Raw genomic sequence first — 19,282 nt, forward strand, 5'->3', positions numbered from 1 at the left:
AAGGGCCGTTCGCCTCAATCTACCAAATGACGAAACCCTTCTCATCTATGGTAACAAACCTAGTGCGAATTTACAAATCATCTCATGCATCAAAGCCCAAAAGTATCTCCGGAAGGAGTACCACGCCTTCTTAGCCCATGTAGTAGACAAGAAACAAGACATGAAAGACATCAAAGACATCCCCGAAGTGTGTAACTTCCCGGATGTGTTCCCAGAAGATCTTCCTGGTGTACCACTCGCACGACAAGTCGATTTCAGAATTGACTTAATACCCGGAGCTACCCCCGTAGCCACAGCTCCATACCGCCTCGCACCATCAGAAATGCAAGAGTTGTCCAGTCAGTTGAACGAGCTTTTGAGCAAAGGGTTCATCAGACCAAGCTTCTCACCTTGGGGAGCACCAGTCCTTTTTGTAAAGAAGAAGGACGGATCCTTTCGCATGTGCATCGACTATCGGGAACTAAACAAGCTCACCATCAAGAACCGATATCCTCTACCCCGAATCGATGACCTTTTCGACCAACTCCAAGGAGCAAATTTCTTCTCAAAGATCGACCTAAGGTCAGGCTACCATCAGCTACGAGTTCAAGAAGAAGATATTCCCAAAACTGCATTCAGAACTCGCTATGGGCACTACAAGTTTGTGGTGATGTCCTTCGGTTTAACAAACGCACCTGCGGTATTCATGGACCTAATGAATAGAGTGTGTCGACCCTACCTAGACAAGTTTGTAATCGTATTCATCGACGATATCTTGATCTACTCGCGAAGCGAAGAAGAGCATCGCCTACATCTACGCTAAGTGCTAGAGACGCTAAGAGCGGAGAAGCTTTATGCTAAGTTCTCTAAGTGTGAATTCTGGATTAGAGAAGTGGATTTCCTTGGACATGTGGTAAGTGAGAAAGGCATACATGTGGATCCCTCCAAGATCAAGGCAATCGAGAATTGGTCAGCACCCAAGACGCCAACCGAAATTCGACAGTTCCTTGGGCTTGCTGGCTACTACCGAAGATTTATACAAAACTTCTCCAAGATTGCGAAACCACTCACCACCTTGACGCAGAAAGGTGTGATATTCAAGTGGGAAAATAAACAAGAAACTGCTTTCCAAACGTTAAAACAAGCCCTATGCAGCGCACCGATCTTGTCTCTCCCAGAGGGAACCGAGGACTTCGTAGTGTACTGTGATGCTTCGAATCAAGGCCTCGGATGTGTGCTCATGCAGAGAGGGAAGGTTATCGCGTATGCATCAAGACAGCTTAAGACGCAAGAGGTTAATTATACTACGCACGACCTGGAATTAGGATCAGTGGTATTCGCTTTGAAGATCTGGAGACACTACCTCTACGGCACGAAATGCACTATCTTCACTGATCACAAAAGTCTTCAGCATATCCTCAATCAGAAAGAGCTCAACATGCGACAGAGGAGATGGGTGGAGTTGCTGAATGACTACAAGTGCGAAATTCGTTATCATCCGGGCAAGGCCAATGTAGTGGCCGATGCTCTAAGCAGGAAGGAGTACTCGGGCCGCCGAGTAAAATCCTTAACAATGACAATCCATTCCCACCTGACCATACAAATCAAGGAAGCTCAACTGGAAGCTTTGAAACCAGAAAAGGTGGCAGGAGAGACATTAAGGGGAATGGATAAAAACTTAGAAGTCAAGGATAATGGAGCACGTTATATCATGAACCGGATTTGGACACCGAAGTTCGGTGGACTCCGAGATGTCGTCATGAATGAAGCACACAAGACTCGATACTCCATCCATCCCGGGTCGGATAAGATGTATCTGGACCTCAAGAAATTATACTGGTGGCCGAACATGAAAGCTGAGATTGCTACCTATGTGAGCAAGTGCTTGACTTGCGCTAAGGTCAAAACCGAATACCAGAAACCATCCGGGCTATTACAACAGCTGGATATACCTGAGTGGAAGTGGGAACGAATAACCATGGACTTCATAACGAAGCTGCCTAAGACATCGGGCGGGCTTGACACAATATGGGTAATTGTAGACAGATTGACCAAATCAGCACACTTCCTACCAATGAAAGAAACCGACAAGATGGAGAAGCTGACTAGAACGTACATCAGAGAGATTGTACGACTCCATGGTGTGCCGATATCCATTATCTCCGATAGAGATAGTAGATTTACCTCACGGTTTTGGCAGTCTCTACAAAAATCATTGGGAACTAGGCTTGACATGAGTACGGCCTACCACCCACAAACCGACGGACAGAGCGAGCGAACCATTCAAACGTTGGAAGACATGTTAAGAGCTTGTGTGATAGACTTCGGTAAAGCATGGGATACCCATCTACCGCTTATCGAATTCTCCTACAATAACAGCTATCATACTAGCATCAAAGTCGCTCCATTCGAAGCTCTTTACGGTCGCAAATGCAGATCACCCCTGTGTTGGGCTGAGGTGGGGGATACACAGCTAGCTAGAGGGCAAGTCTCTAATAGCACCCTCACTGGCCCTGAAATCATAAGGGAAACCACAGAAAAGATCGTTCAAATTCAAGAGAGACTGAAAGCGTCTCGCGATCGGCAAAAGAGTTACATAGACAAACGACGCAAACCCTTGGAATTCCAGGTGGGTGATAGAGTACTACTAAAAGTTTCCCCTTGGAAAGGAATGATACGATTCGGCAAACGCGGGAAACTAAATCCAAGGTACATCGGGCCATTCGAAATCCTTGCTAGGATTGGGCCAGTAGCATACAAACTTCGATTACCTCAGGAACTCGACAAAGTACATCCCACATTTCACGTGTCGAACCTAAAGAAGTGTTTGTCTGATGAGACACTCGTAATACCACTCGACGAAATCAAAGTTAACGAAAATCTCCACTTCGTGGAGGAACCAGTCGAAATCATGGATCGGGAAATCAAACGAACGAAACAAAGTCGTATTCCCATCGTGAAGGTACGTTGGAACGCTAAACGAGGACCCGAATTCACCTGGGAACGCGAGGATCAGATGAAACAAAAGTATCCACATCTCTTCCCAAACTCTTGAAATCCCAGTCAAAATGAAAATTTCGGGACGAAATTCCTTCTAACGGGGGGATGATGTGACAACCGTCAAATTTCGGTCAATTCAAAGTCAACAAGTCAAACCGGTCAACTCCAATAACCCTTGTATGCTAGGGTTTACGTTATGTAATCACTATACAATTCGCTATTTTAATGAGAAATCATCATTTGGAAAGTTCATGTGTTTGATTTTCCTTAGCCTTAACAAGTGCTAAACAACGAACCAAAGCGATAAAACACTATTACACAATCATCGGGATTGTGTAAGACACTAAAACACGGTTTAATGGGGTTTACGAACCTTGCGTTGTGAAGCCGGACACTCAAATTAAGCACAAACGAAACCTCTCTAAATCGTTTTCACTCTATCTCTTTCTATTTGAAATCTCTCCCAAATCTCTCCCAAATCTCACTCAAAAGTTACTTTAACTTTTTGTAATCATTTGGGTCATTTCGACCCTTGACCGGGTCAAAAATCGCTTGAAACGGAGTAAAAACGAGTAAAATAGCTTTAAGGATCCGAAACCTAAGCTTCTGGACCGAAGCCTCGCATCCGAAGCCTCGCATCCGAGGCCTCGCATCCGAAGCGAGGGTCCGAAGGTCCGAAGCGAGGGTCCGAAGGTCCGAAGGTCCGAAGCCTCGCAGACAGCTCCTTTTTACCGGTTTTTCGACTACGACTTCGTTTTAACTTCGTTTTTCATTATTTTAACGTGGGATTTTCACCCAAAACTTTATTTTATAAACTAAGGCCCCAAAATATATAAATCTCCAGGGTTTTTCTAAAATATATTAAAAGAATTGGTGATTGAACTAATTATTGAGGGAATATTTGCTTTTCCTTAATTTATGGCAAAAGCAAACCACCACCACCTCACTCTATGATTAGCCATTCTTTTCCACTACCCCTTGTCTCCTTAGTGGACCTTTACAGCCAATCTCCAGCTCTTCCCACGTTCTAAGAGCTGGAGGATTGATCCTCTCTCCTCATTCTCCATAAAACTCTTTCATTCTACACTTAGCAACCAAGAACACTCTCCAAAATTCTCTCATCTTTTCTCTCAACTTCAAGAACTTCAAGGCTTTCTCCAGGGATTTCTTTCTTCAATTAGTAAGTATCTTCATCATTCACATAATTATTAAACTCCATTCTACTCAAATCTCTGATATCTTACACAAGTTCCATCTTATTCGGTGTTAGATTCTCGAGTCGTCAAGACATCTTCTTAGTGTTCTTGGGTTGAACACTTCCTCTCTCTCACTTTCATCTACTGAAACCACATAAGGTGAGTTCATACCCATACATTTACATGTTTTCTTAAGTTTTAAGGGGGGGAATACAAGTAAAATCATCAAGAACACAATTAAACTTTTCCTAACAGATTACATCAGAAAAGATGGACGTTAATCACGGACTGTTTTGGTCAAATTAAATATTTTAGTTTTCAAAACTGTTTCAGGTGCAAGTAGTTCAAACTCTTAGCTTTAAAATGGCTACTTGCACATCTCCATATGATTTTTCTACAATTTATGGTGATTTTTACAAAACTGCCTGTCATTTCAGAGGCAAACCCGGACCAGTCTGTGATTATGAACATTTTCACCTCTGTTAGAGATCACTAAAAATCATGATAAAATTTACGAACAAACTAGACTCATATTCCAAACTCTCAAAATTTGCGGATTTGGATTTAGAGCTTTGATGATTTTTCTATAAATTTTCTAAGAACGGTAACAGAAACTGTTTTTAACGAAAAGTTGCTGTTAATTTCATTTCACCTTGTAACATGTTGAGCAAGGTGTATATCTTTATGTGATTATATGTTACTGCAATATATGACATTTTATCTTAATATTTAGACACACATCAGTTTACAACTGGATTTGGTCATATAAAATATAAAGAATAACAAGTGATTATAATCAAAGTACAATCGATACATTCAAACATTAAATAAACTATTTTGAATATAGTTTGCATACATTACCACGTACTACCCTTGGTTGATAAACTATAATAGGTATAGTTTATGATACATTACATAACACATACATTTAAAAAGGGTACATTTATACAAAGGATATTTTCATTAAGCAAGGTACGGCCATACGGTACCAAGTTTTCATAACACGTAATTCCGTTAATGACTTTGTGAGACATTTACTTCAAATTACCATTAAGTCCTGTATTGTAACCAGAGTCTCCTTGAGGGAGAGCGTGATACTTGTGTATAGATCTATATTGGGTTTGACAAACCCACACCTAAACTGCATGCAACAGTTAGACCGATAGGTCTGGGGTGACAAATGTCATAACATTTCCGACGCCTGAAGAACGTCGTTTTAGGCAACCTTGGTCATAGTATGGTTATAATAAACTCACATAAAGTATTAACAAACATTGGAAATTACGGGAACTTCATTAAAATTTAACGAGTTTATGTCGATTTAAACTTGCATTGTTTTACTATAAATATGACAAATTACTTGTACATTTCGGTCTTTGGGTTTTAAGACTACATTTACACATTAAGGAAAATATTGGATTTTTCTAACACAAATACTACTTTTACAAACGAAAAGCTTATGAACTCACCAACCTTTGTATTGACACTTTTTCAAACAACTTGTATTCTCAGGAAATCATTAAACAGGTAATCAAGTGCTTTTGAGGATGGGACGCTAAGGCGTCTACTATTTCATATTTTATCAACATATTGTAATTGATTCGTAAACATGTAATTCATACAATGATGTAATTTTTTTTCAATTATATATATGTTGGTTGTGTTTGCTTGAATTACTATTACAATTGCTGTTATGATACTATACATGAAGTCCTCCACCCCCGGACGTTTCCGCCATCCTTGGTTTGGGAGTGTGACACAAAGACTATTTTGTAAATAGTTAAAAGTGATAAATGCAAAAAAAGTAAATTGTTATCTCAATTTAACTAAAATATTTCAAAAATATTTTTTTATAATCGTTAAAAGTTTCCAAATAAGTAACTTATAATAACTTATAATAACAATAGTTAAAAATAACTCTATAAAATGATTATATGGTTAGCTTTAAAATAAAAAAACAATGTTTGACGTTTTAAATAATTATAATGATAGAAATTAAAACATTAAGAAAAATAAATTTTAAAAAATTAATTAACAATAACAACAACTATAAATAACATTAAATCATATATTATATTTAATTTTATTCATGTGTAACTCGCGGGTACAATTCATTCAAACGATTGGGATTATGAAGTTATAATAGATGTATATATTATCATATAATTCAAAATAATCAATATATTATATCAATTTAGTATACAAATTAGTAAAGTTAATGTTATATTTAAAAAAAACATATATTTGTAAATACTTCAATTATATAGGTGTTTCTGCGCAACGCGCGGACATTCGCCTAGTGACATATATAAGTCGGTTCCTAACAACTTGTTTTTGAATTAACATAAATGATTGTGTTCATCTTCTTTCGTTTATGTTTTTTAATCAAAGTAACATAAAGAAGCATAAACAAATGAACGACAAATAAAAATAAGTGAACATATATGAACATAAACAAACATATAAAACGTAAACAAATAAACGAATGAAAATAGGCGTAAACATCGTAATCAATAATGATAAAACTTGATCACGAACACTTTGATATGTTGATCATACTTAGTGGTGCTACATTTGATATTTTTACCAAATCCACAAGATATAAAACCTAACCAAATTTTAAAAACTCGACGTCAACAACGGTCATGGTCATGGTCATGGTCATTGTCCGAGTTTTTGGTCCGTGCATAACTTAGAAGTAATTATGATATATATATATATATATATATATATATATATATATATATATGTGTGTGTACATGTAATTAATCATGTATAACTTACGTAGTAATTACAAAATCTACATAATTAATTCCAAAGTTGAACTCTTTGATTTTTAAGATGATAAACGGTTACGAACCAGAAACATTATAAATTTCAATGAACATTCCCAACATATTTCATAAACCATTCTAAAAGAGCAACATATTTTATAAAATCATGGCAAGACTTACATTCTCACTGTGCTTCATTGGCTTTTTCTTGTGCCTTATTGTACTAACAACTTAAAAAGTATTTTAGATTGGAAAATATTATGAAAATATTTTATGGAATTATGATGTTTTTGTTTTTGTTGTTTTGATAATGGATAGGGGAAAACTTGGTGTGTAGCTCAAAGCCAGGCTACCGAACCGAAGTTGAAACAAGTTCTTGACTATCTTTGTGGACAACTCGACTGCAAGGAGATTCAACCCGGAGGATCATGCTTTAACCCTAACACTGTGCGAAATCATGCGTCTTATGCTATTGATCTTAACTTTCAAATTAACGGTGTATGCGATATTAGTTATGCTACTCCTGCTGTCACAGATCCATGTAAGTTTCTTTTTCTATTGGAATATTTTCTAAAGAACTGCTATCGCACATTAAATATCGGGTCATAGGTGTACCAAATTGAAACTAATTTTGTGTTGTTTCTATGTAGCTTTCGGCACATGTGTCTACCCGTAAGTGATGAAAAAGTCGTAATCAAACGACACGTTGAAGGGAAGATCGTATTTTTTCAAATTCTTGAACTCTGAAAAGAATGTATAAAACAATCTAATAAGTGGAAATAAAATGTTCTTTTAGTCTTTACTTGTTGTTTGATATATTATATTGTGTGTATGCTAAGAACATCATATACCATTTTAAGAAAGTAACGTTTTTCTTCATTTTCAAAATATACGTACTCGTTTGATTTCTTTTGAGTTTAAGTGAACTGTTTTATTGTTGGTTAAATATGATTTGATGGATTTTGAAAATAAATTGGAAAAAAGACTGAAATTAAGGTTATGATGTTATCCTTTTTTGGAATAAACATCGATAATATGATTTTTTGTAAGACTTCTGTAAAGTTTATCTGCTTCCATTAATTTGCAATGATGTGTATACTACTCAAATGATTCTTGAGTTTGAGAAGACCTTCAAATAGTTTGGAGGGTTATTCATGAAAATTAACATTTTCTCTTGATACACACACAAGAGAGAGAGAGAGAGAGAGAGCTTAACACCAGTGGATCTTCTGTGAAAAACCAAAGAAGGATGTTACCCAAATTTCATTTACCTTGTTGGATCAAGTAATTAGAGCCACTTTTGAAGAAAACAAATTCACATGTCCATTAAATTATACTGATGAAGTTTATTTAAAGCTAGTGTATAAAAGATGCCTAAAATATTGCTAGTGCACTGCAATTTACGTTATATGTGATGAACATATAGTAGGTTCCGTGTGGGCCATCTAGATGGTGAGAATTTTGGTTAATTATGTATCTATTTGATATAGATTTGAGACGAAGAGGAATACTAATAGTTGAGAGGTGGAATTCGTAAGAAAGGTCCATGGTTACCGGGTTCAAACGATCACTTAAGAGATCAGAAAAAAGCTCAAATCTCTGTTAAACCTCCATGCATGTGACAATTACATAAGAAAGGTCCATGGTTACAGGGTTTAAATTATCACTTAAGAGATTAGAAAAAAGCTCAAATCTCTGTTAAACCTCCATGCATGTGACAATTACATAATTTTTAGTACGGATAAATAATTATTTAGCATAGTTTTTTTGTTTTATGTGCTCTCAACATGCACACAGAGAAATACATACATGCAAATACCACATATTTTTTCAATTATTGCAACATTAAAATTTTAATTTATTCTTATTATGACATAAGTAAGTTACTAATTCTTGCACTTAACCCAAGAATAAGTTTATGGTCTAATTTGTTCCAATTGTCTGGGTGGGACAACAAGTCGCAATATTTATAGTATGACACTGATTTTGGCTCGACTATTGGTCTAATGCACTAATGACATGCCCTATGGTTTGTAATAAATGGGATCTTAAACATTTTCTTGGATTGGCTAATACCCACATGACATATATAAGTCGGGTCCTAACAGCTTGTTTTTGAACTAACATAAATGATTGTGTTCATCTTCTTTCGTTTATGTGTTTTAATCAAACTAACATAAAGAAGCATAAACAAATGAACGACAAACAAAAATAAGTGAACATATATGAACATAAACAAACATATAAAAAGTAAACAAATAAACGAATGAAAATAGGTGTAAACATCGTAATCAGTAATGATAAAACTTGATCACGAACACTTTGATATGTTGATCATACTTAGTGGTGCTACATTTGATATTTTTACCAAATCCACAAGATATAAAACCTAAGCTAAATTTAAAAACTCGACGTCAACACCGGTCATGGTCATGGTCATGGTCATGGTCATGGTCATGGTTATTGTCCGAGTTATTGGTCTGTGCATAACTTAGAAGTAGTTATGAAATATATATATATATATATATATATATATATATATGTGTGTGTGTGTGTGTGTGTATGTGTGCGTGTGTGTACATGTAATTAATCATGTATAACTTACGTAGTAATTGCGAAATATACATAATTAATTCCAAAGTTGAACTCTTTGATTTGTAAGAACATAAACGGTTACGAATTAGAAACATTATAAATTTCAATAAACATTCCCAACATATTTAATAAACCATTCTAAAAAAGCAACATATTTTATAAAATCATGGCAAAACTTACATTGTCACTGTGCTTCATTGGCTTTTTCTTGTGCCTCATTATGTGCATCAATTCCGTGCAAGTAAGATATATATAAAAAAACTCATTATTATTGTACTAACAACTTAAAAAGTATTTTAGATTAAAAAATATTATGAAAATATTTTATGGAATTATGATGTTTTTGTTTTTGTTGTTTTGATAATGGATAGGGGAAAACTTGGTGTGTAGCTCAAAGCCAGGCTACCGAACCAAAGTTGCAACAAGTTCTTGACTATCTTTGTGGACAACTCGACTGCAAGGAGATTCAACCCGGAGGATCATGCTTTAACCCTAACACTATGCGAAATCATGTGTCTTATGCTATTGATCTTAACTTTCAAATTAACGGTGTATGCGATATTAGTTATGCTACTCCTGCTGTCACAGATCCATGTAAGTTTCTTTTTTTATTGGAATATTTTCTAAAGAACTGCTCTCGCACATTAAATATCGGGTGATAGGTGTACCAAATTGAAACTGATTTTGTGTTGTTTTTATGTAGCTTTCGGCACATGTGTCTACCCGTAAGTGATGAAAAAGTCGTAATCAAACGACACGTTGAAGGGAAGATCGTATTTTTTCAAATTCTTGAACGCTGAAAAGAATGTATAACACAATCTAATAAGTGGAAATAAAATGTTCTTTTAGTCTTTACTTGTTGTTTGATATATTATATTGTGTGTATGCTAAGAACATCATATACCATTTTAAGAAAGTAACGTTTTTCTTCATCTTCAAAATATATGTAGTCGTTTGATTTCTTTTGAGTTTAAGTGAAATGTTTTATTGTTGGTTAAATATGATTTGATGGATTTTGAAAATAAATTGGAAAAAAGACTGAAATTAAGGTTATGATGTTATCCTTTTTTGGATTAAACATCGATAATATGGTTTTTTGTAAGACTTCTGTAAAGTTTATTTGCTTCCATTAATTTAAAATGATGTGTATACTACTCAAATGATTCTTGAGTTTGAGGCGACCTTCAAATAGTTTGGAGGGTTATTCATGAAAATTAACATTTTCTCTTGATACACACACGAACACACACGAGAGAGAGAGAGAGAGAGAGAGAGAGAGAGAGAGAGAGAGAGAGAGAGAGAGATCTTAACACATGTGGAACTTCTGTGAAAAACCAAAGAAGGATGTTACCCAAATTTCATTTACCGTGTTGGATCAAGTAATTAGAGCCACTTTTGAAGAACACAAACTCACATTTCCATTAAATTATACTGATGAAGTTTATTTAAAGTTAGTGTATAAAAGATGCCTAAAATATTGCCAGTGCACTGCAATTTACGTTATATGTGATGAACATATAGTAGGTTCCGTGTGGGCCATCTAGATGGTGAGAATTTTGGTTAATTATGTATCTATTTGATATAGATTTCAGACGAAGAGGAATACTAATAGTTGAGAGGTGGAATTCGTAAGAAAGGTCCATGGTTACCGGGTTCAAACGATCATTTAAGAGATCAGAAAAAAGCTCAAATCTCTGTTAAACCTCCGTGCATGTGACAATTACATAAGAAAGGTCCATGGTTACAGGGTTTAAACAATCACTTAAGAGATTATAAAAAAGCTCAAATTAATCTCTGTTAAACCTCCATGCATGTGACAATTACATAATTTTTAGTACGGATAAATAATGCTTTAGCATTGTTTTTTTGTTTTATGTGCTTTCAACATTCACTTACACACAGATGCACACAGAGAAATATATACATGCAAATACCACATATTTTTTCAATTATGGCAGCATTAAAATTTTAATTTATTCTTATTTTGACATAAGTAAGTTACTAATTCTTGCACTTAACCCAAGAATAAGTTTATGGTCCAATTTGTTCCAATTGTCTGGGTGGGACAATAAGTCGCAATATTTGTAGTATGACACTGATTTTGGCTCGACTATTGGTCTAATGCACTAATGACATGCCCTATTGTGACAACCCGAAATTTCTATCTTGTACTTTCAGTCAATTCAATCAAAGACAAACTAGTTTCTGCTATCTTTTAGCATTGTTTAGAGTCTGTTTGAGTGTTCTAAGCCTAGTGTATTCAAGAATCGGGTATTATGAAGTATCTACTTGAGTCCACTGTGCGTTAATCAAACTCTTAACTCATTAAGAGGAGTTTACGGCCAACACATGGTTGGGCCGTAAACTCATGTATAGGCCGTGAACTCATGCTATATGCATGAGTTTACACCATTTTTCATTCCTTTCTTCCATTTCTAGTCAAGAACACCCAAGATTCTCTCTCAAGTATCATAAGATCTTCACTTTGATCTTCCAAAAATGTAAGAATTCTTTCACTTGAATTGTTGTTACATCTCCTTATCTAGTGATTATACATGATTTCATCCATGAAATCATTCCATTTTGCTAGATTTTCAAGTGTTCTTCATTTCACCAAGAACACCAAGAACACACACTAGTGTTTTTGGACTTTAATCACCCTATCAAGCTTCTATATTGTAAGTACTCTCTCCTAAGCTTGCTATATACACGAAATACTTGAAGAACACTTAGGAATCATCCAATTGACAAGAACAAAGGGAGTTTACGGCCAAGGCAATCTCCCTTGGCCGTAAACCCATATAATAAAGCATATGTTGACTTTAAACACTCCTAAAGGCTTCTAAACCCTTGAGTACCTTCCTTTGTGTAATACTTACTGATTATACTACTTGAGAACATAAAGAAATCAAGATCAAAAGGTGTTTACGGCCAATGCAATCTCCTTGGGCCGTAAACCCTAATTAAGGGTGTAAATGTACCCTAAACCTCTTACTAAGCCTTGGAACTAAGTCTAGAACACCTCAAGGAAGAACCTAGGACTTTAAAACACAAAATGGTACAAGATACTATGAGTTTACGGCCGTAAACTCATAGGGCCGTAAACCCTAGGCCGTAAACTCATATAAGACTTACCATGTTGGCCATAAACTCATTAGAATGGCCATACACCCTTAGTATGCAATCATATGTGATTGTAGTACTTAAAACCTAGAGTTTCCTAGTCTAATAGGGTGTTACCTTTCATGAATAGTTGTTTATTCACTAATTATAAACATATATGTGTCATTATATGTTCAATAGGATCCGTGTATGCTCAAGTCTTCACTTGACACTTATCATCCTACACCAATCTTACATTAGAGTAACTTACAACAGGTGAGTTCATACCCCCACATTTTCATAGTTTTTACTGTTTTAGGGGGGGGGGGGGGAATACAAGTATAACATAAAGATATTGTCTTATAACACATAATTTCAAATGGAATACAATTATCAAAACAAATGGTTTCAAACACTCATACCTACAAGTACAGTATCACAGTCATAAGAACTTAAAAGTATTTGGATGTTGAACATTACAGTCAAACCTGGACAGTTATGTAATCATATTTGGGATTAATATAGCCTGATCAACTATATTGATTTGAAATATGACCAACATGTGTTTGGGAGTGATAATGGTGTTGTGGCATGTCTAAAACTTACCATACATACTCAGAAGAACTTTAGAACAGAACATAAAGTTTAAAATACCATAGGGGTATTTTAGGCACTATATACTAATAACAAACATGTGAAAACAATAGAACAAATTAAGGGTAGAACTATAAATATTCAGGGTATATTACAATTATATATAATTAAAATTACATAGACTTAGAATATGTGATTTAGCTTCATTTCCTGCTCCTTGTTTGGTTGTGGATTTAGAGCCGGGTCATTTAATCGAAGGTCGAATATAACCAAGTTATATATAATTAATATGCACTTTATAGTTATAGTAATATCTAGAAAAAGTTGTACTTAGTACATTATTTGTTAATTGTAGGTTTTTCTTGTAGAAACTTATCGTTACTAACTATATTCTATATCTCTTATCCCTATTCTCACTTAGATAACAATGGCTGGATTTCACATACCTGGAAACCCGTATTTCCCAAACCAAGAACAAGATGTAGAACCAGAGGAAAATCACGAGATTCCCTTAGACGATGACTTTGCTGAGAATTTTCCTGAAGATAACAATTCCGGATCAGAAGCCTATAATCCACCACCAGTTGCTCAGAATCCTAACCCTCGTCCAGTTTTCCAAGGTCTGACGCCTATGTGGGTAGAAAGCTTGGAAACATGGAGTCAAGAGCAGAATCAACCAATGCCTTACAATGGAGACAAAAGCTTCTACAACATAAGCGAAGGAGGTTCGACAGACAGAGTCCTGTCAATTATAGTTAGTAGAGTTGCTCGAAATGAAATTCATGGTAGAACAGCCATCAACCAAATCGGGGAAGTTGTTGCCAATATGAGAATTAATACAATCAGTATTAATCGCCTTGAGCATATTCGTGAGAGAGATACAAGGGACAATGAATCTCTGTTGCAAGCATTAGCTGAAACTCGAGCCGAAGTCATAGAACTTCGAGCACGCCTGACAGTGTATGAAAGGCATTTGCTTGCTATGGAGCGTCAAATGGCTGAGTTGAGGGTACATCAAAATGATACTCGTCATCATTAGGAAGTACTCTACTCGTTTCTTATTCACTCTTTTGGTTATAGTTAAGTCTATGGTTAGGTTTTAATGTTATTTTTCAGGATTTTTCAGTAAGACCACGAAAATTCTATTTTCGATAGGTCTTTTTGATGTTGATGTTTTTCTCAGAATTTGGTGTATTGTAGGCCTGTTTAGGGTCAAGTTTTCCAGACTTATGTATTCAATATGCCAATTTAATCGATATGCATTTTCATACTCTTGAAAAATAACCATTTAATTTTATATTATTCAGTTACAAGTTGTACTTGTCATAGACTTCTATTTCCAATTCATTCCAAGATTCATGTCGAACTATCTGTTTTAGTTCAGAGATATCAGAATTTATATTCACTCTTGATATCTTATCATCATTGTATCTTTTGACTTTTATGGAAAAGATGCCTCCTCGTAGGAATCCAAGACGTCAAAATACTGATGAACCACCGGTACCACCTCCGCCACCACCTCCTCAGTTCGACCCCGCTATGTTCCAAACGGCGGTTACGGCAGCTGTAACTGCTGCTATGGCTCAGATTAATCCTTCTGGTGCTAGTGGGTCTGGAGCTGGTACAAATCCTGCTAACCAAGGCGAAGGTCATGGGCATTCGCGAGAGTGCACTTATAAGGAGTTTTCCAATGCCAAACCCAGGACCTTTAATGGAACGGGTGGCGTTATGGCATTAAGGCAATGGATAGAAAAGGCAGAAGCAATTTTTGAAATTTGCTCCTGTCCTGAAAACAACAAAGTCAAGTTCGCTGCTTGTACTTTTTCTGAAAGAGCTTTGACGTGGTGGAATGGTCACGTTAAGTCACTTACTCTAGTAGTGGCTAATTCGATCAGCTGGGAGAACTTCAAAGCTATGCTTATGCGGGAATATTGTCCGCGAGGCGAAGTACAAAAACTTGAGCAGGAGCTCTGGGGTCTTTCAATGGTTGGTTCTGATATATCAACCTATACTAGTAGATTTTGTGATCTGGCAATTCTGTGCCCGGAGATGGTTGCTCTAGAGAGCAAGAAGATTGAGAGATATATTTGGGGAGTGTCGCCCCAATTTCAGTCAAGTGTATTAGCTTCAAGGCCTGTTACTTTTGACAGTGCTAAAGAGCTGGCACAATATCTTATTGATCACGGAACCCATCAACACTCGGCGGTTGCTACATCAGAACACCCAAAGGGAAACAACAACAACAACAATAACAACAACAACAACAAGAAGAAGGGTCGGAACAAGAGGAAGGGCAAGTTTTCTCAGGATTCCTCAAAGAAACAACAGCTGGCTGCAGTCAACGTTGCGACTGTACCTACTGTTGTTCCTGTTAATCCAGCACCAGCTAAGCCATATGCTGGTAATCTCCCAAAGTGCAACAAGTGTAATTTTCACCATAATGTAAATTGTAGGGAAATGCAGTGTCGTAACTGCAACATGAAAGGGCGTACTGCCCGATTCTGTAGAGCACCACCCCAACCACTTAACCAAGTACATGCGGCTGGAATTGGTCAAGCATGCTACAATTGTGGTGAAGTAGGACATTTTAAGAAAGACTGTCCTAAACCTGGAAATGCTGGTGGAGTCGGGAGAATATTAGCCTTGGGCCAGGAAGAAGCTGTGGCAAATCCCGCAGTAGTTACGGGTACGTTTCTTCTCAACGACACTTATGCATGCATTCTATTTGATTGTGGTGCTGAGAAGAGCTTCGTGAGCCATAATTTCAAACACTTGCTAAAACAAAACTCTCAACTATTAAAAGAAACATTCACGGTCGAAATGGCTAATGGGAAATCTGAATCCACCAACGACATATACATAGGATGTACTCTTACTTTGAATAACTATTCGTTTCATATTGACCTTATGCCGGTCTCTATCAAGAGTTTCGACGTCATAATAGGTATGGATTGGTTGTGTCCTAACCGTGCTGACATCCTATGTTATGAAAAAGCCATTCGTCTGAAATTACCAACTAATGAAACACTTGTCATTTACGGCGACAAACCTGGAAAGAACCTCCAAATCATTTCTTGCATCAAGGCACAGAAGTACCTTCGCAAAGAGTACTGTGCTTTCTTAGCTCATGTTGTAGACAAAAAGCAAGAAGTGAAAGATATCACAAAAATTCCAGAAGTCTGTAACTTTCTCGACGTTTTTCCCGATGATCTTCCAGGAGTACCTCCCGAAAGACAAGTCGAATTCCGAATCGACTTAATTCCAGGGGTTACCCCTGTAGCCAAATCTCCCTACCGTCTTGCACCTTTAGAATTGCAGGAATTATCCAGCCAGCTTAACGAACTTCTTAGTAAAGGTTTCATAAGACCAAGCTTCTCACCCTGGGGAGCACCGGTTTTATTCGTAAAAAAGAAGGATGGATCATTCCGTATGTGTATAGACTACCGCGAACTGAATAAACTTACCATTAAGAATCGATACCCTCTACCTCGCATTGACGATCTATTCGACCAACTTCAAGGTGCGAGCTACTTCTCAAAAATAGACTTAAGATTCGGATATCACCGGTTACGAATTTTGGAGGATGACATTCCCAAAACCGCGTTCAAAACTCGTTAGGGTCATTATGAGTTCGTAGTGATGTCATTCGGATTGACGAATGCACCTGCTGTGTTCATGGATCTAATGAACAGAGTGTGTCGTCCATTCTTGGACAAATTCGTTATAGTCTTCATTGATGACATTCTTATTTATTCAAGAAGTGAAGAGGAACATGGCCAACATATTCGTCAAGTTTTGCAAACTCTTAGAATAGAGAAACTCTATGCGAAGTTTTCAAAATGTGAATTTTGGATTAGAAAGGTTGAATTTCTAGGTCACGTGGTCAGTTTTGAACTAATACACGTTGATCCTTCCAAAATTAAGGCTATTGAAAACTGGTCAGCACCTAAAACACCTACATAAATCCGTCAATTCTTAAGTCTTGCTGGCTATTATCGCAGATTCATCCAAAATTTCTCTAGAATAGCTAAACCTCTTACCACCTTGACGCAAAAGGGGGTGACTTTTAGCTGGGGAGAAAGACAAGAAATAGCGTTTCAAACACTGAAACGAGCTTTGTGTAGTGCACCAATCCTATCTCTTCCCGAAGGAACAGAGGATTTTGTAGTGTACTGCGATGCTTCTAATCAAGGGCTTGGATGTGTTCTTATGCAAAGAGGAAAGGTGATATCTTATGCCTCAAGACAGCTAAAGACACATGAAGTCAATTATTCAACATATGACCTTGAACTAGGAGCAGTAGTATTTGCTCTGAAGATCTGGAGACATTACTTATATGGAACGAAATGCACAGTATTCACGGACCATAAAAGTCTCCAGCACATCTTCAATCAGAAAGAGCTGAACATGAGACAACGGCGATGGGTGGAGCTACTGAGCGACTACGATTGTCAGATTCTTTATGACCCTGGTAAAGCTAACGTTGTAGCTGACGCCCTTAGCAGAAAAGAATACTCGAGACGCCGAGTAAAGTCGTTGACCATGACAATCCATTCACATCTGTCCACGTAGATCAGAGAGGCTCAACTAGAGGCCTTAAAACCTGAAAAAGTGACAGGTGAATCATTGAGAGGAATGGATAAAAACTTCAAAGTCAGGGTTGATGGAGTTTATTGTTTCATGAATCGAATCTGATAACCTAAGTTTGGTGGTTACAAAGATGTAGTCATGAATGAAGCTCACAAAACTCGATACTCTATTCATCCAGGTTCAGACAAGATATATCTGGACCTTAAGAAACTGTACTGGTGGCCTAACATGAAGGCTGAAATCGCTACCTTCGTGGGCAAATGTCATACTTGCGCCAAAGTAAAGGTAGAATACCAGAAACCTTCAGGTTTATTGCAACAACCTGAAATACCAGAATGGAAGTGGGAGCGGATTACAATGGACTTCATAACCAAGTTACCCAAGACATCGGGTGGTTATGATACTATTTGGGTATCGTCGATAGATTAACCAAGTCCGCGTACTTCTTACCGATCAGAGAAACTGATAAGATGGAGAAACTAACAAGAACTTACCTCAAAGAAATCGTTAGACTGCATGGTGTTCCAATATCTATTATTTCCGACCGAGATAGTAGATTCACTTCTCATTTCTGGCAGTCTTTACAAAAATCTTTGGGAATTAGGTTCGACATGAGTACAGCCTACCATCCTCAGACTGACGGACAAAGTGAGAGGACAATTCAAACTTTAGAAGATATGTTACGAGCTTGCGTGATAGACTTTGGTAAGGCATGGGATACTCATTTACCCCTTGTCAAATTCTCGTACAATAATAGTTGTCACACTAGCATAAAGGCTGCTCCTTTCGAAGCTCTCTATGGCCGTAAGTGCAGATCCCCTATGTGCTGGGCTGAAGTAGGCGATACGCAGTTAGCTAGAAGTCAAGTTCCTGACGGTGCCCTCACTGGTCCAGAAATCATTCGCGAAACCACGAAGAAAATCGTACAAATCCGGGAGCGACTTAAAGCTTCCAGAGATAGACAGAAAATCTACGCCGACAAAAGAAGAAAACCTTTGGAGTTTCAGGTTGGTGACCGCGTCATGTTGAAGGTCTCACCCTGGAAGGGCATGATAAGCTTTGGAAAGCATGAAAAGTGGAATCCAAGGTATATAGGACCATTCGAGATTCTTGCTAGAATTGGTCACGTAGCTTACAAACTCCGACTACCTCAAGAACTAAGTAACATACATCCTGTTTTCCACGTCTCAAACTTGAAAAAGTGTTTGTCCGACGAGACTCTTGTTATCCCACTCGACGAGATCGAGATCGACGAGAGCCTCAACTTCGTGGAATACCCTGTAGAAATCATGAACCGAGAGGTCAAGCAAACGAAACAAAGCCGTATCCCGATAGTGAAGGTTCGCTGGAATGCCAAAAGAGGACCTGAATTCACTTGGGAACGCGAGGATCAAATGGAACTGAAATATCCTCATCTTTTCGTTTAGTTATTAGTAACTACTTAATTGCTTA

The 19,282-nt window shown here is 37.2% G+C and overlaps 1 protein-coding gene across 1 annotated transcript; it reads left to right on the top strand.

The window, feature by feature from the left end:
- The first annotated feature begins 9,689 nt into the window (after positions 1–9,689).
- Positions 9,690–10,360, top strand: LOC145114878 (major pollen allergen Ole e 10-like). The gene is made up of 3 exons (XM_079050991.1): positions 9,690–9,785; positions 9,916–10,138; positions 10,248–10,360. Exons 1-3 carry the CDS (start codon positions 9,711–9,713, stop codon positions 10,271–10,273), a joined length of 324 nt encoding a protein of 107 aa, XP_078907117.1. The 5' UTR covers positions 9,690–9,710; the 3' UTR covers positions 10,274–10,360.
- Positions 10,361–19,282: the final 8,922 nt, after the last annotated feature.

The sequence above is a fragment of the Lactuca virosa genome, chromosome 5, assembly GCF_052849685.1.
Source record: "Lactuca virosa cultivar CGN04683 chromosome 5, Lactuca_virosa_CGN04683_v6, whole genome shotgun sequence".
Lineage (NCBI taxonomy): Eukaryota > Viridiplantae > Streptophyta > Magnoliopsida > Asterales > Asteraceae > Lactuca > Lactuca virosa.